Genomic DNA, 23063 nt, shown 5'->3' on the forward strand with positions numbered 1-23063 from the left:
TGGAAAATCCCATGGACAGAGGAGACTGGTGGGCTGCAGTCCATGGGGTTGCTAAGATTCCGACATGACTGAGCGACTTCACTTTCACTTTTCACTTTCATGCATTGGAGAAGGAAATGACAACCCACTCCAGTGTTCTTGCCTGGAGAATCCCAGGGATGGCGGAGTCTGGTGGGCTGCCGTCTATGGGGTCGCACAGAGTTGGACACGACTGAAGCGACTTAGCAGCAGCAGCAGACTCAATCACAGGGCTTGTCAGAAGCTGAAGGGTTTGATTCAGAGGCTTGGGTTTGGGGCTGGGAAATGTACATTTCTACAAAGTTCTAGGTCAAGCCTGGCACTAGTCTCAGCACCCCGATATGGTAGTGAGAACTACTGGGCAAGAGCCCAGCGGAGAGCAGAGGGCAGCCTGTAGGTGTCAGGAGCCAGACGAGAAGAGTCACTGCGATGAGCAGCCACCTACGAATGGTAACCTGGGGGAAGAGCAATGACCCAGGGATCTACAGAGATGACTCACAGAACACGATGTTCTGGGGAAAAGAAACGGGGCTGGTGACAAACCATCATGAATAGACACAGGCATGGTAGGTCACGGCCTGATTTCCAGGCCTGAGTCAGCTCTCAGACCTGATCCCATCAACAGCAGGCAGGACCTAACCACCTCCAAGAAGAAGTACATGTGATCTCCAGGGCCTTCCCCAAAGGGAGGACAGCCATTCACACCAGGGAAAGGGGAATAGCCACTTCTTTCCAGAGTGGCTGGGTGCCCATGACCAGGTTCAAACCGACTCTGACACTTAGGGCTGCAAAGTATCCTCCTGACTCTCCTGTAAGAGGAGGGACGTACCAGAGTTACGTTCTAAACAGTACCCTGGCCCAGGACTCAGTGCATTCAGAGGAACAGTCGGGGACTGAGTCATATGTTTGAGGGTCTCTGGTAAGTGGTTGGTATTCAAAGCCACGAGATTAGAGCATCCAAGGGTAGACAGAGACTAGAAGTCTCGATGAGTGACTGGTGATCTTGCAGAGAGGAGGAAACACACATTCGAGGCAGCGTGGAGGAAATCCGACATCCTCCTGAAGCCTCCCGTGCCCCCCGGAGCCCAGGTCCCCGAGGAAAGGGGCTGTGTCTCCCTCTGTCCTGTGTTTGCAGTGCCCAGCCCTGTCCTTGGCACAGAGGAGGGACTCAAGAGCTCCTTCTGAATTATCCCACCATGGAAAATATGTTCAGGGCAGTAACAGAAGACATGCTGTTCTTTGATGGAAGATTCTTCTTTTTTTAGTTCTTAAGATGAAATATGAGTCCTGCTCCTGTTGGGAAGATTAACCAGGGGATGTCTCTTTGCCACTTGGGACCCTTCTCAAGTTCATTTGCAATGTCTATGTTATGGATTTCCAAAGTAAGAGACAGAGGTTGTGCAGGTTAAGTTACTGCACTTTTTTTTTTTTTTCATATGACAAATGCTATTTTTGCACCTTTAAAAAAGGCAGCCCCTACTCCAACAAACACCTGTTGTGCTCCTATGAAACAGAGATAAACAAACGAGCTGCCCTCTCGAAATAGCAAGAAGAGCCGTGACAGAGTAGGGACGTTTCTGGTCTCCAAGCAAGTGTGTCTGGATTCGGTTTTCTAAATGAGGTAGGCCACAAAGACGCTGCGTCCTGGAGGCCTTGGTTTCTCTGGTGGTTCAGTGGTAAAGAATCCATCTGCAACGTACTAGATGTGGATTTGATCCTTGGGCCAGGAAGATCCACTGGAGAAAGAAATGGCAACCCACTTCAGTATTCTTGCCTGGGAAATCGCATGGACAGAGGAGCCTGGCAGGCTGCAGTCCATGAGGTTGAAACAGTCGGACACGACTTAGTGACTAAACCACCACCATCGCCTAAAGGCCTTGCATTCTCTTCTTCTTTAGTTCTTGCAATGAAGCAGGAGTTTTCTTCACTTTACCAAGAAGGATGTGGAAGGTTCAAAATCCAAGCCTCCCTCCTGCTTGCTAGCCTCACTCTCCCTGGGAGCCCCACTGAGCTGCCTGTTGTCTGCATCCGTCCCCTGGGTCCTGAGCATCTCCTCCAACTCCCCTGAGCCTGTGTGATTCCTGGGCTTCACCTGTGAGGATGACTGACACTTCCTGGGCACTGCGTCCAGGCACTGCACGCTGAGCTTCACATAGTACGATGTGGGAGTGGGTGAGACCAGGGCGGGCCCGAATCCTGTCACTTGCTACTTGCCTGGCCCTGGCCAAGCAGAACGCACTGTGGCTCCTTTTCCTCATCACTAAAGCAGAGCTGCTGGAACCTGCTTCCTGGGTGGTGCTGATGATGTGAGTAAATCCACATCAAGAGTTCAGAACAGTGCCTGGCACGGTGAGGGTCCAGATCGGACACAGTAGGACCCAAACCCAGGGGTTCTCCACGAGCTACTTCGCCTTCACTGTCACGCAGATGAGGACACTGCTTGGAAGGTTGGCTGTGTTCATGGCCACGCAGCTGGAAGGTGCCAGGCACGAGGCAGCTCTGTCCCCTCGTGTCACCGAGCCCGGCACAGACCTTCCAGTGGCCCCTGCATTCTCTTGCTTCATCTGCTCCCCGGCCAGACCTGCTGGGTGGCACACGTGCCTCCCAGCTCACAAACCTGGGTGTGTAGGGAGTCACGCCAGATTGGTTCACTCTGTGTCTCAACCTATTTTCTATTCAGGGCCCCAAGTCCCAGCAGGGTGATGGAGACTCAACATCTATCAGTCGAAGGTTCTAGGTCCCTTTGGGGCTGCACCAGAGACTTACACAGGGCCGAGGCACAGGGCACTGGGGACCTCCCTGGACCTTATGGCACCTGTCTGTGCTGGCATCCAAGCCCGAGGTCTTCACACACGTAGGCAAAGACTGAGATGGCGGGCCCCCAGGGACAGTTAAGCGGGTGGTCCGCTGCACAAGTGTAATTGCACTAGGGGGACTGAACCCCCGCCTGTGCTGACCTGCTAAGCTGTGGGTGTGGGGCAGGGCTGCCTCCTAGCAAGGACCCACCCACAGACTAGCTATGGACCTGGACCCACCCGCAGACTAGTTATGGACCTGGGCGCCTCCGTGCCCTTCTTCCTAACTTGCACGCAGGCACCTGAGAGCCGGCTCTCTTGGCATCACCCATCCTTCAGGGGCCTCCCTCAGGTCCTCTGCCCCTTCTGAAGGGTGCTGTGCTCTGGCCTCACCTACGCTGGAGGCAGGCACTTCAGAAAGGCCCTCCCTCCCCCTCAGCCTGCCAGCTCCCCGGGGCACTGGGCAGGCGGCCCACGGCCCCGCTCCTGGCCCACCATGAGGCATGGTGCTGTCTCCGTGCAGGTCTGCCCAGGAAGGGGCACAGGGTCCCCCTCTCCAGAGCCCCTCAAGAACTACCGTGCTCTCAGCGGTCCCCTTCATTGCTCTCCCCTGCCCCCACCGGAGGGGATCTTTCCTCATCTCTCTGGAAACCCCATCTCTCCAGCCACCTGCTCTGCCGTCCCTCCGAGCTGTCTCTCTACCGTTGCATCTCCGAGCCTCTAGAGCCCACATGTTTAGCATCAAAAGTCAGGAATACCTTTCTGGCTTGGCTTTCTGCCTGCCTCCCCTTTCTCTGGTGGATAGGGGGTTGGGGTGGGGGAATTCTTTAATTGTTCCCTCCCCACCCCTAATTGTTCCACCACACCTGGGAGGGCCCCTGGCCACTGGCCACTCAGCTCTGGGTTCTCCAAGCAAAGACCAGCTGTTCCCATTTCCCCAGCCCAGTCCAGGGGCCGGTGGAAAAGGCATGTCCTCTGGCTCTGTGCAGCTTCTGGGGCTTCCCGGGAAACGGCCTGGGTGCCTGCTCTGCAACCATCTACCTCGCGCAGGGCAGAAGAGGGCAGAGCAGGGCAGAGGTGGGCAGAGCAGGGCAGAGGGCAGAAGAGGGCAGAGCAGGGCAGAGGGCAGAAGAGAGCAGAGCAGGGCAGAGGTGGGCAGAGCAGGGCAGAGGTGGGCAGAGGGAGGGCAGTACACGGCAGAAGCAGGCAGAGGAGGGCAGAGGGCAGAGGAGGGCAGAGGAGGGCAGAGCCAGGCAGAGGAGGGCAGAGGACAGAGGAGGGCAGAGCAGGGCAGAGCAGAGCGTCTTGCCAGGAGCGGCCTTGGAGACCTGTGTGCGCTCGCCGTTCTTAGGCTGCGCCGCTTGCCGGGAAGTCAAGAAAATTCCCACTTCTCTTTCGGGCTCAAGGCTCAAGGGCAGGGGACAGAGATCTGGGCATCCCACCGCCGTGCATTTGTTCAGCTGGTGACAAGCATCTATCAGCCTACTGACAGTAAGTGAGGCTAAAATGGAACGTTCTTCTCTCCAGTTCTCTGATATCCCTGAGTCCCGTTTTCACTGAAATTGGTAACAGGTGTGGTAGATAATCGGAGAAGGCAATGGCACCCCACTCCAGTACTCTTGCCTGGAAAATCCCATGGATGGAGGAGCCTGGTAGGCTGTAGTCCATGGGGTCGTTAAGAGTCGGACACGACTGAGCAACTTCACTTTCACTTTTCACTTTCATCCATTGGAGAAGGAAATGGCAACCCACTCCAGTGTTCTTGCCTGGGAGAATCCCAGGGACGGTGGAACCTGGTGGGCTGCCGTTTATGGGGTAGCACAGAGTTGGACACGACTGAAGCGATTTAGCAGCAGCAGCAGCAGCAGAGGTAGATAATTCTGGAGGTGTTTAGCCTGTCAGAGGGGGCTGTGGTTAAAAGAAAAATCTAAACCATCGTTTTACCGCTGCTGCAGCTAAGTCGCTTCAGTCGTGTCCGACTCTGTGCGATCCCATAGATGGCAGCCTACCAGGCTCCTCCATACATGGGATTTTCCAGGCAAGAGTACTGGAGTGGGCTACCATTGCCTTCTCCGTGTTTTACCACAGTGGGGAGCAATTTCTTCCATATGGGGCCAATTCTAGAAAAAATGTTTACAGGCAATTTTAAAACCTCAAGGTAAAAATGATTTTATTAATCACATACACTTATAGGTATGTATAAAAAATATATATGCATATATATATTCTTTCCTACAGCTTAGATTTCCCACTATTTTGAACAGAAGGATGTCAAAAATAAAATGAGGACTGCAGTTCTTTTTTATTGGCTTTAAACTGTTAATATAAAAGTGTATTTGTTTATATGGCAGCAATTTTACATTTTTTTTATTACAAACAATAATGACGTATACTATATTTCTTATCATAAATTCCATATAGCAAATTGATTCCTGCAGAATGCATTCGTTGATTTTTAGAGAACTCTGGTGTCCCTCATCAATCTGTGATCGTAATTGATAAATGAGTGTACTATGACATGAATGTTGGTTGATATTTTTGTTTACCTTAAAAAAAAAAGGTGAAATAAACAAGTGACATCATTCTTAACTGGAAGCAACTTCTTTGCTAACTCGGATAATAATTTTGAAACACTGGAAGGATATTTCCCCAAATTTTTGTGCTATCGAAATTCAGTACTTTCAGACACAACACACGAGTTTCATTTGCATTATTAACATGTTCTCCATCACTTCTTTGAGTCTAGACAATCGACAGAATAATAAATAAGTTGATGATTAGCAAACCATTTACTGATTTCTGCAGTCTGAATACTCAAGCTACCAAAATGAAGGCAGTGAATGTGGAATTGGGTAGGGACAAGTAGCATGGGTTATATAGCATTTCTGTCCTACAGACAGAATAACTTCAATAACTTCAAGAACAGATAATAGCAAAAGGCACTAAACTAAATAGGAAGTGATTTTTAAATGTTTGTTTCATTTTTGTATAATTAATGGTAAACATATGCTATTTCATTTTTAACAATAGCTGGCTATTATTTCCTTGTTTGTTCATTCACCAAGTTGTATCTGACTCTTTGCGACCTTGTGGACTGTAGCACGCCAGGCTTCCCTGTCCATCACAATCTCCTGGAGTTTGCCCAAGTTTGTGTCCATTGAATTGGTGATGCCATCCAACCATCCCATCCTCTGTTTCCCTCTTCTCCTGCCCTCAATCTTTCTCAGCATCAGAGTCTTTTCCAATGAGTTGGCTCTTTGCACCAGGTGGCCAGAGTATTGGAGTTTCAGCTTCAGCATCAGCCCTTCCAATGAATATTCAGGACTGATTTCCTTTAGGATTGATTGGTTTGATCTCCTTGCAGTCTTGAGAGTCTTCCCCAATACCACAGTTCAAAAGCATCAATTCTTTGGCACTCTGCCTTCTTTATGGTCCAGCTCTCACATCTGTACATGACTACTGGAATTATTTCCTAACAATAGCTTTTAACAACTGGCTCACAACATTACTGATCATTTAACAGTTGGCTCTCACAAGCCATTAGAATCTGACCCCAGCGTACCCCTGCCAGGCCCCAAGGACTTCTGGGTTCCACACTGACAGCCACTTGCAGGATATGGGAGAGCAAGGAGAGCGAAGGCTTGGGTTTTCCTTCTGCTCCCTCCTGGGATGCGTTCTACAGCTTCTGCTCCGTCAGGCTCAGCCACCACAGTTCCCTCCCTCTGCCTCTAGGGGGGGCTAATGGCTTTTTGCTCTTGCTGGTTCCTGACGCTGCCCAATCACATCCACGCCTTTGTAAGTCGTTTCTTATAGCCCACTCATCATTCCCTTCTCTCAGTGTGTCTCTTTTCTGGCTGGACTCTTCTTGCTCAAGTCTGCTCCTGGGATCACAACTACTAATATTTCTATTCCCAAATGTAGAAACTGTGTGTCTTTAGGCAAGTGGCTCAACTTCTCTGAGCTACAGTTTGGTGAAGATTACATATGATGCAGAATGGTATGATTTTGAAAGATTAGCCAGTGGTACTTCATTTTTTTCCACCTGCTATTTCCCATAACTTTTCCCAAACTGGGCAGTTATAGCAGTGGATGTTTCTCGGGGACAGGATTTCAAGCGTAAGTAGGAGAAGAGTTTTAAGTTTCAAAATCCAATTCCCTGAAGGGCACCGCGGCAAAGAAAACCTGATGAATCAGAGCAAAGCATCCTGCCGGAGATCCCCTGGTCCCTGAGAAGGCTCTCCTACCCTGCGAAGCCGGAAGAGGTGGGATAGAAGCCCTGATAACGAGGAGAGTTGAGGAATTGAGAACAAATGCCTGCAGGCTGAGAGCCGCTCCACAGTGCCCGTGTGGCCCAGCAGAGATGCTCGTACTGATGGGACTTCCAGAGTGGTCTGGGTGCTGACATCACAGCAGCTGTGCAGCCTGACAAGCAACGGCCAGGTGGCGATGTGCACCCGGGTGAACAGAGGACCGTAACGGGGAACCCTGCGGAAATCAGTCCTGGGTGTTCATTGGAAGGACTGATGCCGAGGCTGAAACTCCAATACTTTGGCCACCTGATGAGAAGAACTGACTCATTGGAAAAGACCCTGATGCTGGGAAAGATTGGAGGCGGGAGGAGAAGGGGACTACAGAAGATGAGATGGTTGGGTGGCATCCCTGACTCGATGGACATGCATTTGGGTAAACTCCGGGAGTTGGTGATGGACAGGGAGGCCTGGCGTGCTGCAGTCCATGGGGTCGCAAAGGGTCGGACACGACTAAGCGGCTGCACTGACCTGAGCTCCTGGGTATTCCTTCTGCGAGCCCGCCCGCGGTTTTCCGGACTGTTCCGGGGCTGGACGGCCGGGCGGGGCCACGATCAAGCCGGCAGGGGGCGCCGCGCGGCCACGGTGCCCTCTCGAGCCGCGCCCTGATTGGCTGGAGGCCGCGCCCACTCCCGCCCGCCGGGCGGACCAGGAGCCGCCGCGCGCCGGCTCTCGCCACAGTCTGCGGGCCTCCGGAGCGGCGGCGGGGCCGGGGCGGCGCGGCGGAGGGGACAAGACCGGGTTCGGAGGGAAGCAGGCGGCCGGGGGAGACCCGCACCCCAGCAAGATGCTGTCCTGGCGGCTTCATACAGGTCCTGAGAAGGCCGAGCTGCAGGAGCTCAACGCCCGGCTGTACGATTACGTGTGCCGGGTGCGGGAGCTGGAGCGAGAGAACCTGCTCCTGGAGGAGGAGCTGCGCGGCCGGCGCGGCCAAGAGGGGCTGTGGGCCGAGGCGGAGGCCCGCTGCGCGGAGGAGGCGCGCGGCCTGCGGCGGCAGCTGGACGAGCTGAGCTGGGCCACGGCTCTGGCGCAGGGCGAGCGGGACGCCCTGCGGCGCGAGCTGCGGGAGCTGCAGCTGCTGGGCGAGGAGGAGCGCGCCGCCCGCGGCCGCCTGGACGCGGAGCTCGACTCGCAGCGCCGCGAGCTGCAGGAGGAGCTGGCGGCGCGCGCCGCCCTCGAGGCGCTGCTGGGCCGCCTGCAGGCCGAGCGCCGCGGCCTGGACGCGGCCCGCGAGCGCGACGTGCGGGAGCTTCGTTCGCGCGCCGCCGCCCTGACCTTGCGCTACCGCGGCCGCGTCGCCGGCCCTGCCGCGCCCCCGCCGCGCCTGCGGGAGCTGCACGAGGACTGCGCGCTGCTGGTGGCCGAGGCCTGGCGGGAGACCGTGCAGCAGTACGAGGACGAGGTGCGCGAGCTGGAGGAGGCGCTGCGGCGCGGCCGGGAGAGCCGGCGCGAGGCCGAGGAGGAGGCGCGGCTGTGCGCGCGGGAGGCGGAGGACCTGAGGCGCGAGGCGCTCGAGCTGGAGCAGCTGCGGGCGCTGCTGGAGGAGGAGCTGCTGCGGGTGCGCGAGGCGTCCGAGCTGCAGGCCGAGGAGCGGCAGGTCGGTGAGCCGGAACGCCCCGGCCCCGGGCGCCCGGCGGGTGGCGGGTCCCGGGACGGCGCCGCATTCAGGCCGGGCGCGGCGTCCTCGCCGGGCGGGCCCGGCCCAGGGGGTGCCCCTGGGGACCCCGGCGCCGAAGGGACCGCCCGACTCCGCGGCGCGGCCTCAGGATCCCCGGCTGGGCGTCGAGTGCGGTGCGATGGCTCTCCGTGCCCAGGGGCGGGGTCCTGCGCCGCTCGTCAGTCTCTGTAGCCCTCGGCGGGCCGGGTGCACCCTGACCAGTGCCTCCCTAGGCCCCAGGCTCTCTTAGCTATTTCCTGTACTTCAGGGACCGAGTTCACTTTAAAGTCGACCAGGAAGCCCCCCAGAGTGACTTCCAGAGGTGACAGCTCCTTCCTCCTCAGGCCCCAGCGTTGCGAGGTTTCTAGGCAATGCCGAGCCCTTATCCTGAGTCGTTCAAAGTGGCAGCACCGTTGCACAGTAGGACGCCTTTGGGGAAAACGTAAATTGTCTTCCAAATCGGGTTTTTATTTTGCCAGAATGGTTTCCCTGTGGGAAGCAGCTGGTCGGGGCTCCCTGGGCCGCCACCGCCTTGTTTGTTTCTGGGAGGGGCAGCGATCTTAATGAAGAGAACTTGATCAGAGATGTTTTCCTCACAATACATGCTGATGCCAGATCTCTGGGTAGAAGCTGGGTTAAGGCAGGTGTCTGGCAGGATGTTATTACAAGTGCAGGTACTATAAACAGTTTCTCGTCCAGAGAAGAGAAGCTCAGGCTTCTCACACTGACAGGGTGACACCTGTGGCTGGTTTATAACCTGTACACCCAGCCCAGTCCTGCGGTTAGCCCCGATTCTCCCCAGACTGCGCTAGAATTGAAAATATTCCCCAGTCCTACTACTGTCATTAGTTCTCAGGATGACAGTTTAAGACGCATCCACACAAACTCAGAAATATCTGAAAGGAAACCATTTGTAGCTTCAAGTTAACAGTTTGTGTTGGGGTGATTTTGTGCCTTTTTAAAAACAAGTGAAGGAAGTAAAGGAAGCCGCTGTGGCAGAGGGGCCTGTGGTGACGTCATAGGTACGATTAATCAGCAGGTATCTGTTGATTGCCCCTGGTCCTTAGCACTGCCCTGGGGCTTCCCTGGTCAAAGAGCTGGAGTCTGGATGGCAAATCTCGAAGTGAAACAGTACTCAGTTGTTTGGAACTTAGTCTTTTGAAACGTGGGTTTTTAAGCCTTTGCCTCATGGTTTGCAAAAGCCTCTTGCCAGGGTTGTAGCTGGGGTGAGGACAGGGAGTAGCGAAGTGTGTGCTGGTTTCCAGAACTTCCTCTGCACTACCGTGCTTCCCTTTCCAGTGACAGTGGCCAGGGACACCAGGTCCAGAGGGCCCTATGTTCTGTGTTGAGTGAAAGCTAGAAAGTGTCTTTAACGTAGGCTTTCATGGAGCTTTTAACCAAAGGGAAGTGTCTGCCAAGCTCCCTGCCTACTGAACCCCTTTGTAGGGAACCCCTGCTACACGTCAAGGGTCCCTGCTGTGCAAGCAGCTTTGGAAAAGCCTTCTTTGAGGCGTGTTTCGTGGGCTCAATCCTCACCATTCATTTGCAGTCATAGCCCACAGGGCTCATTTTGGACCTGGAAGCTCTGGTTTCAGTGTTCCTTTTAGCAGCAGAACCTTTTTGCTCCCTGTTACTCCTAAGTGCACCCCCAGATATGAAACAGATAGAAGCAGAGTTCCTCTGATTCCAGTAGAGGTGGGCACTTGACATGCAGTTCAGATTACCTTCTTTGACACTGGAACTCCAGGGCCCTTCCCTGGGGTCACACCTGACCCAGAACCAGGACCCCATTGTCCTGCCCAGTAGTACTTCTCTTATTGGAATTTGCTTCATTCCACTAAAATAAAGCTGAAGGAAAATGTTGATAAGGACTTGCAGGCTTTATCGTACTGTGTATTTCCTTATCCATACTCTGAATCTTTCATCAGTTAGCTTAAAGCAACTATATTTCAAGTTGCATTCCAAAAGACTCTCAACACCAAGCATTAGTGTTTTATTTTTAAGGAGTGTAGAAATGCTAGAAATTTTGTTTAAGAGTGAGTATTGATGATTTAACCCCAAGCTCCTGAGGTCTTCAAATTCTAAAGAAGCTATCCTGGGGAGACTGGAAATAGAAGACCTGATTTAACTAACTTAATGTAATAAAAGTTTCATTACTAAGAATTAGCTTCTTGTATGCTGGGTACCACAGGTACGAAGCCCATCACATGTGTTTTCACTCTCAGTCCTCATGCCAGTCTTAGGAAGTGGGTACCAATATTTGCCCCATCTTGCCATGATGAAACTGAGGCCCATAGGTCACCCAGTTAGTAAGTAGCTAAGCCTGGATTTGATTGCAGCCTCATTGCTTGAGCAACTAACCACTGGGCAGTATTCCCTCTCTGCTGTCTGTCCTGTTAAAATGGACTTTAAACCAGTGTTCATTTTGCTTTCATACAGTGATGACCCCTGTTCTTCCTAAGGACTAGCACAGAGGTGCCTGTTAATCTACGATTCTAAAATGCTTTCAGGCCCTTCCAGCTGGCTGCTGTTAGAATAGTTTTAGAGTTAAGTCATTCATTTACTTTCTTCTGTTTCCCGAATGGTTTAATGGAAACCCCTATTTGGAGGCAGGAACCCCCACATAGTATCCAGGCTCTGGGCGGCGTCTGCAGCTCGAGGGGAAAGCTGCCTGCCAGGTCTCCCTGGGGAAAGTGGGCTTTCCCAGATGGCCTACATGCCTTAGGCCTGTCTGGTAGGCCCCTTGCCTCAGATTTGCCAGAGAAGTTTGATGAACTGACATCCAAGTCCCCAGCATTTGTGTGTAGTTCAGATTTCTTGAAGCTTCCCAGATGGTGGGGTGGTAAAGAATCCGCCTGCCACTGCAGGAGATGTAAGATATGCGGGTTTGATCCCTGGGTTGAGAAGATCCCCTGGAGAAGGAAATGGCGACCCACTCCAATATTCTTGCCTGGAAAATTCCATGGACAGGGGAGCCTGGCGGGCTACAGTTCATGGGGCCACAAAGAGTTGGTCACAACTGAGTGACCGAGCACAGATCACTTGAACCCAGCCTCCCAGTCTGCAGGAAGGGAGTTCAGGCAAAAACTGGAAGACGTTTGTGATTTACACCAGCCTTACCCATAAACACAGAGATTTTGGCTTGTGAAAGTGTGCTTTTAGCCTCGAGGCCTGCCCTGGACAGCTTACACAACCGCCGAGGTATGAATGACTGAGAACTTTCTTTTGATTGTAATGGAGTCAGTTTAGGTGCCCTGCTTAGGTCTCATTTCTGGCTCTGCCATGTTCTCCGTTTCCCCATCTGTGAGCTAGGGGTGATGAAAGTAGCCCACGTTGAGCACGTAGTGTGCCAAGCTGGCCCCTAAAGTCCTGGGGGTACAGCAGGGAACAAAACAGACTCAACGGACAAGACCTTGACCTCACAGGTCTGGAGGTGGAAGCAGTGCGGTGTTCAGGGGCGGGTGTGACCGGGGTGCGTGGGGGAAGGAGAGGGAGCCGCCGCAGGCCCTGGGCTGCTTCTGCTCTGAGTGTGCGGAAGGCTGCTGGAGGGCTCTGTGCAGAGATGAGTGACCTGTGTCATTTCATGGAGTCTCCTTGGCTGCTGTGTTGCACATGACTTCTTTGCAAAGAAGTTTGTGCGTGCTAAGTCGCATTGGTCGTTTCCAACTCTTTGTGACCCCATGGACTGTAGCAGAGAAATTTAATTATTGTTAAAATGCTTAGAAACAAAAATATCAGAAACATTCAGTGCTCTAACTGCAAATCTGCTAAGCAGGTCAAGATCTCCGAGCCATGCCAAAGAGGTAACACAAAAATTCTCTCCCTCCCAGAACAGTTCTGCACCCCGCAAAATAAGAGGAGGAAAATCAGACTGTAAGTTGAGATAAGTGCAGTTCCAACCACACAGGTGGGAGCAGGGCAATCTCTTTCGGAGACCTTGCCATCAAGACAGGAGGTGCTGGAGGACTGGGCCATGGGCAGCAGCGAAGGGCAGAGGTCGGACTTCACCCTGAAGTTGAAGCCCATAGGCTTTGCAGATGGATTGGACGTGGTGGGAGAGAGGGGGAAATCAAGTCCTCTCCAGGGCTTGGGGCCAGAGGAGCTGGAGGAACAGGGTTGGTGCAGGAATGCAGGCTTCAGTGGGAGAGCAGAGTTGGGTTTGAAATGCCTCTGAGATAGCCACCTGCTCTCATAACATAAAATGATGAGCCTGGAGTTCAGAATGTGGCCTGGGTCAGAGCTGCAAATACTTAGCATCCAGTCAATGCATTGTTATTAACACTTACTTTTAGTTTTTGCATCTAAATGAGGTTATCACAGTATTTAAATTCCCTCGAGCTCCAGCATTCAAGGTGACCTTTGCACGCTCTTCCTCTTGTGTCTGGGTGATGTGCTTAGCTAGGAGCCGCTCAGGTTGGGTGGAGAGAAAGAATTCTTTGGACACTGAGTGCAGCATGCTTTCCCTTGTGTAGCTTGCATTTCATCATCTGTTGTGAGGCACCCAGAAGTTCTCTAAAATAGCAACTGAAAAGGTGACCTTTTTCCCCAGCTCTTGTATCACTCGGCAGAACTGCTCTGCCTGGGTTAGAATTTGCTGCTGTGTGTCAGGCTCAAGTGCCTTTGCCTGGCCCAGGGTCTGAGAACTGGAGGCCAAGTATGACACATTATTCAACCAGCAGGATGGGTTACAATTCCTGTGGAGACTGCTGGGAGCCAGTAATTCTTACGTTTCCTGCTTCCAAAAGTCAATGAGTTTTCCTTTGACAGTTTAGGAAGACTTGACTCATGTGGGAATGCGGTTGGAACTGCTCTTATTGTAACTTAAACACAGTTTGATTTTCCCTCTATTTTGTGGGGGTACAGAACTCTTCTGGGCCCCTGGGAGGGAGAAAAATCTTCGTGCTACCTCCTTGGCATGGCTGGGAGATCTTGACTTGCCTAGGAGGTTTGTGGTTAGAGAACTGAATATGTCTGGTTCTTTTCCTAAGCATTTTAGCAATAATTGAACTTCCCTGCAAAGACATTACTATATGTCATCAAATTTTAATGTTTAGGTAGAATTTCCTCTAGTAGGAAGGATTCATATACTTATGTTTACACAGCATTTCATACTGTAAGCTTGTACCTGAGTTTATACTTCCTCTAAAATGGGGGAACATGGGGTTTTAACACTGAGACTTAACTACAGAATACGTGAATGTCATGTGTGACCAAATTCTGGTAACTGTCACTTAAATCAAGAGTGGCCAATGGTCTGCTTTGATGAACCTCTTTACCTATTTATAATGCCAGTTTTGGAGGGTGTTTACACTTATCCACCCTCAGATACTACCTCAGTTCAGTTCAGTTCTGTCGCTCAGTCGTGTCCAACTCTGCGACCCCATGAATCGCAGCACGCCAGGCCTCCCTGTCCATCACCAACTCCCGGAGTTCACTCAGACTCACGTCCATCGAGTCACTGATGCCATCCAGCCATCTCATCCTCTGTCGTCCCCTTCTCCTCCTGCCCCCAATCCCTCCCAGCATCAGAGTCTTTTCCAAAGAGTCAACTCTTTGCATGAGGTGGCCAAAGTACTGGAGTTTCAGCTTTAGCATCATTCCTTCCAAAGAAATCCCAGGGCTGATCTCCTTCAGAATGGACTGGTTGGATCTCTTTGCAGTCCAAGGGACTCTCAAGAGTCTTCTCCAACACCACAGTTCAAAAGCATCAATTCTTTGGTGCTCAACCTTCTTCACAGTCCAACTCTCACATCCATACATGACCACAGGAAAAACCATAGCCTTGACTAGACGGACCTTTGTTGGCAAAGTAATGTCTCTGCTTTTCAATATGATACTACCTAGTGGGAAATGGCAACCCACTCCAGTGTTCTTGCCTGGAGAATCCCAGGGACGGCAGAGCCTGGTGGGCTGCCGTCTATGGGGTCGCACAGAGTCGGACACGACTGAAGTGATGCAGCAGCAGCCGCGCTTCTTAAATTTACTGCTTTGCTTTAAAATTACTCTTTTGCTTTCAAAGCGAAGTAGCTTCAGTTTTTGTTTTAGCTTACTTTATATAGATGAAAAGAACATGCAGCAATTATTAGTTTGGATGTATAGAACTGCTATGAGAGGCAGAATCATTTACATGCTGGTCATGCTTGGTAAATCCAGTGTGAGACCTTAGTTGCATTCACTCCTTAGTTGCATAGACTCTGTATTGATTTCAGATGGTCGGCATGTTGCCAGGTGCCTTTGATGGAGGGATCATGTGATAAATGAAAATAGATTTCCTTCTCCCAATAGTCTTACAATTTTTAAATTCCACAAAGATAACTGTCTAAGAATGTAAGCTTTTTAGTTAATTGTATTCAGAAATAATTGCAAACCAGAAGTTAAAGTATGTGGACTTACTCAAAGTTCTAAGTATTTGTTCAGCTAATTATTCCCTGGCATAACTATAAAATGCTATGTAAAACTGTTAATGCAGAGTAGTGCAGAACTGGGAAATGGTATAAATGAAACCATTGTGTTTATTAAAATATATTGTCGATTTAAACTGGTACATTTTGAGGAAGGTAGTATTATCTTGGTCATTTCATTTCAAATCCGGTTCACCAGTTCTGTGTTGTATGACTCATGTAAAGGACATTTTTCTAGAGACGGGGGTGGAGATGGGGGGAGGCAGGGGAGTGGGGAGTGCGGGAGGCAGCGCCCTGCGATGTCTCCCAGCCAGCGGACACGGACAGATGCAGTTAACCCTGTGGGAGCGGAACTGCCGTGGGGACAGTGTAAACACGTGCCCAGGAGCTCTTATTAACCATGTGCTATGAGAATGTCTAGTCCAGGCTGTGGTTTTTCCTGTGGTCATGTATGGATGTGAGAGTTGGACTGTGAAGAAGGCTGAGCACCAAAGAATTGATGCTTTTGAACTGTGATGTTGGAGAAGACTCTTGAGAGTCCCTTGGACTGCAAGGAGATCCAACCAGTCCATTCTAAAGGAGATCAGCCCTGGGTGTTCATTGGAAGGAATGATAACTAAAGCTGAAACTCCAGTACTTTGGCCACCTCATGTGAAGAGTTGACTCATTGGAAAGGACTCTGATGCCTGGAGGGATTGGGGGCAGGAGGAGAAGGGGACGACAGGATGAGATGGCTGGATGGCATCAGTGACTCGATGGACGTGAGTCTGAGTGAACTCTGGGAGTTGGTGATGGACAGGGAGGCCTGGCGTGCTGCGATTCATGGGGTTGCAAAGAGTCGGACACGACTGAACAACTGAACTGAACTGAATGAGAACAGTCATGAAGGTTTATATCCAGGTCTGACTTTTGACATTTATGCCCTGAATATTTTCTTGTCAAATTAATGTAACTTTCTCCCAGACAATTTTAAAGTAGCTTGTCTACGTGAAGCAAAGAAGTCTGTTTATCAGCTTATATAACTGGGCAAATTGTGAGTGTGGGGGAAATTCTGTTTCAGATCTGAGTGACTTCTGTTTTAAATATAGTAAAATCCCTGCTTTCTAGTCTTGGCTTATTTTAAATAGCATCTTACTTTGCCAGTGTTAGTGTATTTACTTACCTATGCTGACTGATGTCTAAGGTGTAGAAATGCTTTACAATATTTATTAGGGAGTATGAACAGAAAATTCTGTGTGCTAATCACATCTTCCTTAAGTGATTAAAAAAAAAAAAAACTTTTCCAGGTGGGAGAAATACAGTATTTAAAAATTGTCCTTGCAATGACTGTTTTTAATAAATCTGGAAAATTTTCATCTCTTTCTGTGTTGGACCCTGCAGAGCTCAGCCCCCTGACCCCCACAACTTCTGTTCTCTTTAGAGAGAGATCGCCTACCTGGAGGATGAGAAGGCAGCCCTCACCTTGGCCATGGCTGACCGGCTGCGGGACTACCAGGAGCTCGTGCAGGTGAAGACTGGCCTCAGCCTGGAGGTGGCAACCTACAGGTAAGGGCACTGCACTGAGCACTTTACAGCCCCTGCAGGCTCCGTGCGGTGGCTTTGTCACAGCAAGGAGCAGCCCCCAGGGTGGCCAAGCCAGGTGTCCAGGGCCAGAGCGAGGAGGGGGGCAGGGCCCCACTCAGATCACAGAGCGGGCACCCCCTGGTGCTGGGAGTAGCTGAGTTTTGCCCCCTTGCCTGCCCTTTGCATGTCTAGGGAACCGGTGAAGAGCTCTACACACGCCAGCTCCCTAGATCCTAGGGATTAGGTACCGTGTTAGTTACAGGCCTAGAAAGGAGAGGACCAGGACTCGGACCCAGAAAGTCTGAGTCCATCTGCCAGTTGTTGTGCTGTTGGTTCAAACCCGGGGCTCTGACTCTGTCTCCAGGGGTTCATCCTTCAAGAAACTCGTCTCTCACCAAAGATCAGCAGGGAGCTCCAGGTGCCTGGCTTTATGAAGATGTTGACTTGAATTCGATCGACCCAGATGAAACAGTCACAGAGCCCTCAGAGGGGCGGAGGCTGTGCCCTTCCTGGCATGACCTGTGGGTCGCAGAGTGGTACTTGCCCTTAGCGCCCACCTCCTGCCCCCAGGGATGAGCCATCACTGGCTGAGGTGGCACCTCACACCGCTTGCAGCTTTCTTGAGCAATGAGGACAGGACAGGGGGCCCCAGATCGCAGATGCTTACAGTGGAAGGACTTTCAGGGACCAGGTACCTCACTTGTGAGATGACCGTGGTTACTGAGCCCTCACTGCCTGCCCAACGTAGTGCTGAGTCCTTTGAGGCTGCTCGCTGCCTGTGTCGCCCTTCAGGTGGTGGACGCCATGCACCACTTTGGCACGTGAGGGAAGGGTCTAGAAGCAGGCATCCAGGCTGGTGTGGGGCCTGTGCCTTAACCACCAAGCCGTGTAAAGTGGACTCGATGCCCGCTGACTCGTGGTTGCTGTGAGCGTGAATCAGTCGTGGGTGTGGGTGAGCTTTGGAGCCTTGGCCCTGGCTGATCCCAGGAGGCCTGGTCGTCAGTGCCATCGTCGTCAGCAGATGGGCAAGTTAGACCTGGAGCAGGGAGGAGGGGACCGAGGTCCACCAACCCCCACTTTCCGGGCTGGAGCACGTGGCCGGGACAGAGCCCAGCCCGGATCAGCACGCCCTGGGGGCTGCCTGTGGGGTGTCCTGATCTTACCCTCACTCTGAACATCAGAGCGACCTGGCTGCTCTGATGTGCATCTAGAAACAGCTTTCTTTCCCACGAGTGTAAGCTGGGCGTCCACATTGGAGCCTGGGGCCAGCCTCAGCGATTCTCCACTTTCTGGAAGACCTGCCTCAGCCAGCCTTTGGCCAGGGCTCTTGTTACCATCGGTGAAGAGGGAGCAGGCCCTGGGCAGGACCCACAGGGGTCACTAAGAGGCCAGGCCTGCCCAGGGGCACGGACCCTCCACCTGAACTGAGGGATGGTCCCGGGGCCAAGCTGGTGGGGGGGTCAGGGCACCAGGGAGGGCAGAGGCGGTACTTGCCAGTCTGTTTCCCAAGATCCATCTCCCCACGTTCTCCGCAGAAACCTCATGGGGTGAGTGCTGCCAAGTCAGATCAGCAGGCTGTTCAAACACAGCTGAGTGAGATAAGCTAAACTTTACTAAGAAGGAAGACATCAAAATAGTTGGGCTTTGTTTGGGGGAGGGAAGCATTAATTAGGATTTTTGTCACTTGTTAATGACAGAAGCCCTTCTCAGACTGGCTCAAGTCAAAAGAGGCTCTTGTTCGTCACAAAACTGATAAAAGCCCTCCAGTCAGCACAGTGGGTTCGGTTCCTGGGTGGCTCTGCTGGTGGTCTGGCCCTGTGTCTCTGGTCCCTTCCTTGCTCTGCCCCCACCATGGCAGGAAGGCGCCCATGCAGCCCTCAGACTCGTGGACAGAGGAGGGGCACCTTTCCCAGCAGGATTCCCAGGGCCCCTCTGGCTCTGCTGGGCCCCATGCCTGCACTTGGCCCGAGGAACAGAGTGCTCGGAGGGGTCGCCTTCCCCGAGTCCCACGGGCTGAGACGGGGCGGAGGCCTAGCCTTCCAGGGCAGATGCTGGGCTGCCTAGAAAACCCACACCTGTGCCGTGTTAGGTGAGGCCTGGTTTTGAGGGAGTCTTTTCTCTAGAGAGCATGTTGGATCTTCCTGTTTCCTTTCTGTAAACGTCCTCTGTAAAAGTCCAGAGACTCTGACTTTATGCCTCATCTTTCCGGGCTTTTGTGTCCTGTCCCCACTTCCCTGTCGTGGGAAGTCAGCGCGTACAGGCGGGCCTCTTGCCTGAGAGGTCAGGGCCTCCCCTTCCTGGGAGGTGTTTACAACTCTCCCAGCTCAGCTTTCCTCAAGGCTTAGCGTGTTTTTAGCTTTTCTCTTGGTGGTGGTTGAACTTTTTTCGCTCACATCCGCAGGGACAGAGTTCACTCCTGTCTGTGGCTGGGCATCCATTTTTCTCACCCATTAGGAACTGACGTGGCCATCTCCTAGGAGTGTAGGAGGCATCAGTCTTTCCCAGGAAGTGGGTGACTGATGTCACTGTGCCTTTCTGAAGGCCAGGTGAACTTGGGGGAGATGGGGAGCCCGGCCCTGTGGTTAGAACTGCCGCCAGCCCCCAGGGCTCAGCTCTGAGACCGGAGCCGCCTGCAGACCTGGAGGGCATGCAGGCAGCTGAATCTGACCGTTTCTTTGTAGCAGCCCAGAGCCTGGCATTTCCCATCACTGCTAAGTGTCCTGAAGATAAATCCTTGTTGTGTCTCACGTGACTCTCTCGGTACTTTGTGCTCCTGCCCAAATTCTGAGCCCAGGTCCGAAAACTCTTCACAAGTGCCCGTTTGGTCTTTACGAACCTTGACTTGCAGTCCCTGGGAGGTTGCTCTTCCCTCTGCTGCCTCCCGAAGGGCGGCGGGGACCACGGTGCTGGGGCCCGCGCCACACGGCTGCTCGCCGCCCCGAGTGCTGCAGCCATCGTTGCTCCCCCTCGCGGCTGGACTGTTCCCCGTCGCGGCCGCCCCCCAGTGCTGCTCATCAACTGTCACCCTGACCACAGGCTTCCCACGGGAGGGGCGGGCTGGTCTCCGGGAAGCTGGAAGTGCAGCCCAGCGTGGCTGACTCTGCACTGTGTGGAGGCCAGTTCTCAAGTGCCGTGAACCCTTCCAAACCCAGGTGTCTGACCCTTTCCAGTAACCTTCACCGTGAAGAAGAAACAATAAAATAATAACAGAGTGGTATAACACATAATTAATAGATATAAGCTTATAGTTTATAGCCTTCCTGGTGGTTCAGTGGTAAAGAATCTTCCTGAAACCTGACCTGGGTTTGATCCCTGGGTTGGGAAGACCCTCTGGAGGAGGAAACAGCAACCCACTAGTGGGCAGGAGCCCCGGGCTGGGCCGGGCCGAGGCTGCCGTGAGAAGGGGGGTGCGGAGGAGGCAGGTGGGCACGGCTGCGCTCGCTCTCGTCTGCCTGTCGCCGGTCGTGTCGTGCGCGGCAGGAGATGCTTGTCCACCATCACGCTGAAGGGGGAGTGTTTGTTTACGAGGGGCTGAGAGACGGTGGGGAGATGCTCAGAAACAGGCAAGGGCTTGGTTCTAGGCCGCGTCTGCACGTGGGTGTCACCCAGAGAAACTGATGAAGCGGCAGCTCCTGGGCCCAGTCCTAGATGTTCCCGTTACCTGGTGCCAGGTGGGCCCGAGCGTGGTCGTGCTTCAGCTGCAAGGGTGGTTGCAGGTGCACCCAGGGCAGAGAAGCGCTGTTCCAGGGCCCTGCTCACGCAGGCCTGCAGACCTGCAGTGTTGGCGTCACTTGGCACCTCAGGCTTCTGGGATGCCTTGGGCCCACCCTGATCAGAGTTTCCTGTGACAGGATCCCAGGTGACCTGTCCCCACACTGCTGTCTGTAGAGCCCCCCGGGGGCATCCAGAAAGCTCTAAGCCTGTCTCCCAGCAGGCTGGAGGACAGGACAAAGGACGGGCAGTCCTAGCGAGGGGCTGGTGGAGCACGCAGAGCTGGCTTCCTGGAAGAGACAGCGCTGAGTCTTGCAGAGAGGACAGCCAGGAAGAGACCATGAGGAAAGGGCCTTTCAGGCCGAGGGGGCAGCCGAAGTAAGGACCTGAGGACTGAGCTAACGTGTCTGTAGCAAGGCCAAGCATTTGGGCAGCTTGGTTTTAGGGGCTGTCAATGGAGGAGCACGTGTGATGGGTGGGCAAGAACCTCGCCTGTGAAGCTGTGTTCTGTGAGCTGGGGTCTGTGCACTCAGGCTGCTCTGGAGACGGTCCGCATGCAGGGTATGATGCCTGCTCAGTGAGGGTCACAAGTGTGCAGCCGCGTGCTGAGGATAAGGCCACGTGGACAGAGGGAGCCTCTTACACCACGGGACATAAGACACGTCCCCAAGTGCAGGGCTTCTGGAGTCAGAAGGGAGTTGTGAGAATCAGGGGAAGTTTCTCGAGGGAGGTGACGTTGATCTGGGCCTTGGAGGATGGCAGAGGTTTGAACATCATATGCAGAAGAGGGGGAGGTGAGGGGGTGTCACGGGAAGAGGGAGATGTGTGCTTTGGTGAAAAGTCAAAGAAGATGTTAATAGAATGCACGTTCCAAGAAAATACTGCACACGGGTTCCCGCTGGTGATAGGGTCTGGTACTGATGGTTCAGAGAGGGAATGGTGAGCTTCAGGCCAGGGTAGCCTGAGAGCTTTTCAAGGTTTGTGGGATTTGAGTTGGGCCTTGAAGGGTAGGGAAAGGGGGATAGGAGTACGACAGTATTCAGAACCCACCATGTCCTGAGACCCTTGCTGCTGACATAAAGATCAGTCCTACAAGCTACAGATTGAGAATTTGTAGAAACAGTTGAAAAATAGAGAATACCCCCTCCCTACCCCCCACACCAAAAGAGGACAAAACCCCATCATTAAGAGTAAGCTGTTAGAAAACATACTGGGGGGTGGGGAAGATAGTCAAAATTGAAACAAAAGATGCAGAACTACCCAGAGTAAGCTGAGTCCAGAAATGACAAAACTGAGGGTAAGCAGGGCCCCCTCTTGGATTTCTGGTCCGGGGTACAGATGATGAAATCTCCATCAGAATTTATAAAGCCTTTTTTTATGTTTTGGGAGTGGAGAGTATAATAGTTCTAAGTTTCCCCTGGAAAAATGGAGAGCAGGGCCAAAGGATTTCTCAAACACTAAAGGTAGTCTTGCCTGGCCAGATACTGAAGTGTAGTGCAAAGATTTCCTGTCTGGGGACTTCATGGCAAAGTCCTTTAGGGTCTTTGTGTTGATGTGTCTGTGTTGGGGGAGGATGTACATACAGAACCCCTTTTATCTGATCTCAGTGGGCAGACGTGGTGGGTTTTAACTGAGAATATCCAGTGTCTTGGTTTACAATACAGATAGTGCCTAATGCTGGTAATTTTATCATTTTAATGATGTTTCTGGTTGCTCCATTATTTTTAAGACCACCTATACCTTTTTATGTATTTGTTCAAAAGAAAACATTTCTTGGAAATTCTCAAGTTCTTGGATAAATACATTTTGTTATTTTAAAAGTTGAATCCTGCTTTGGGAAAACTTATAAAAATGTGTAATGCTGAGACTTTTCTGCCTATGAGGTGAAAAACCTGAAGTTAATAAAATCTTGTAGTTTTAAGGATAGACAGTTAGAATCAAGGATCAACGGATCCAGCTGGTCGTTAGCCCCACATCATTGTGTAAATGAATTAGCCCTCAGTTAACCGTGGCTTTAGGTAATCCAGAATCTCTACCCTTCTTGAATTATTTTCGTTAATGGAAAATCAGCTTTTTTCTTAGGCCAGTAGAAAATGATGTAGGTGACCAGGATGGCTGACCTTTACTGAGCATGTATTCTGTGACAGCCATTGTTGCCAGAACTTTCTAGTCACTTTATTAATTAGCACCATAAACCTGTCCTCTGTTAATTAGCACTACAAACAGTGCTCCCTGTTTCAGAAATGTAGAAGCTGAGCCACAGGGTTGAGCAGCTTGCCAGAGTCACAGGACTAGGAAGTGGCAGGGTTTGAATCCTGGCAACCTGATTCTGGCAGTTTCTCTGCTCACCACTCCCTGTGCTTTCTCTTTTCTGCTTTATTCCTAATCTTGTTTTTTGCCTCCGTTTTTTTTTTTTTTCCCTGTGTCTGGATTTGACAGACATTCCACGTGTGTGTTCACCCCCAGCACAGAGGTGATGGCCAGAGGCGCCTGGCACCACTGCCTGCCTGACACCCGCCTGTGTCAGGGGCTGCTGCTGCTGCTGCTAAGTCGCTTCAGTCGGTCGGACTCTGTGCGACCCCATAGAGGGCAGCCCACCAGTAGCCCGCCG

The 23063-nt window shown here is 52.2% G+C and overlaps 1 protein-coding gene across 2 annotated transcripts in view; it reads left to right on the plus strand.

Moving 5' to 3' along the window:
- Window positions 1–7831: 7831 nt before the first annotated feature.
- The window catches only part of SYNM (synemin), a 25362-nt gene continuing 10130 nt past the window's right edge, over window positions 7832–23063 (plus strand). Inside the window, exons 1-2 of one of the 2 annotated variants that reach the window (XM_040257010.1) lie at window positions 7832–8717; window positions 16599–16723. In XM_040257010.1, coding sequence (XP_040112944.1) covers window positions 7908–8717; window positions 16599–16723 — 935 coding nt within the window. In that variant the 5' untranslated portion in view covers window positions 7832–7907. The remainder of the gene's footprint in view (window positions 8718–16598; window positions 16724–23063) is intronic. The other variant, XM_040257011.1, reaches the window with a different exon arrangement.

Source organism: Oryx dammah, unplaced genomic scaffold (genome assembly GCF_014754425.2).
Source record: "Oryx dammah isolate SB20612 unplaced genomic scaffold, SCBI_Odam_1.1 HiC_scaffold_16, whole genome shotgun sequence".
NCBI classification, from domain to species: domain Eukaryota; kingdom Metazoa; phylum Chordata; class Mammalia; order Artiodactyla; family Bovidae; genus Oryx; species Oryx dammah.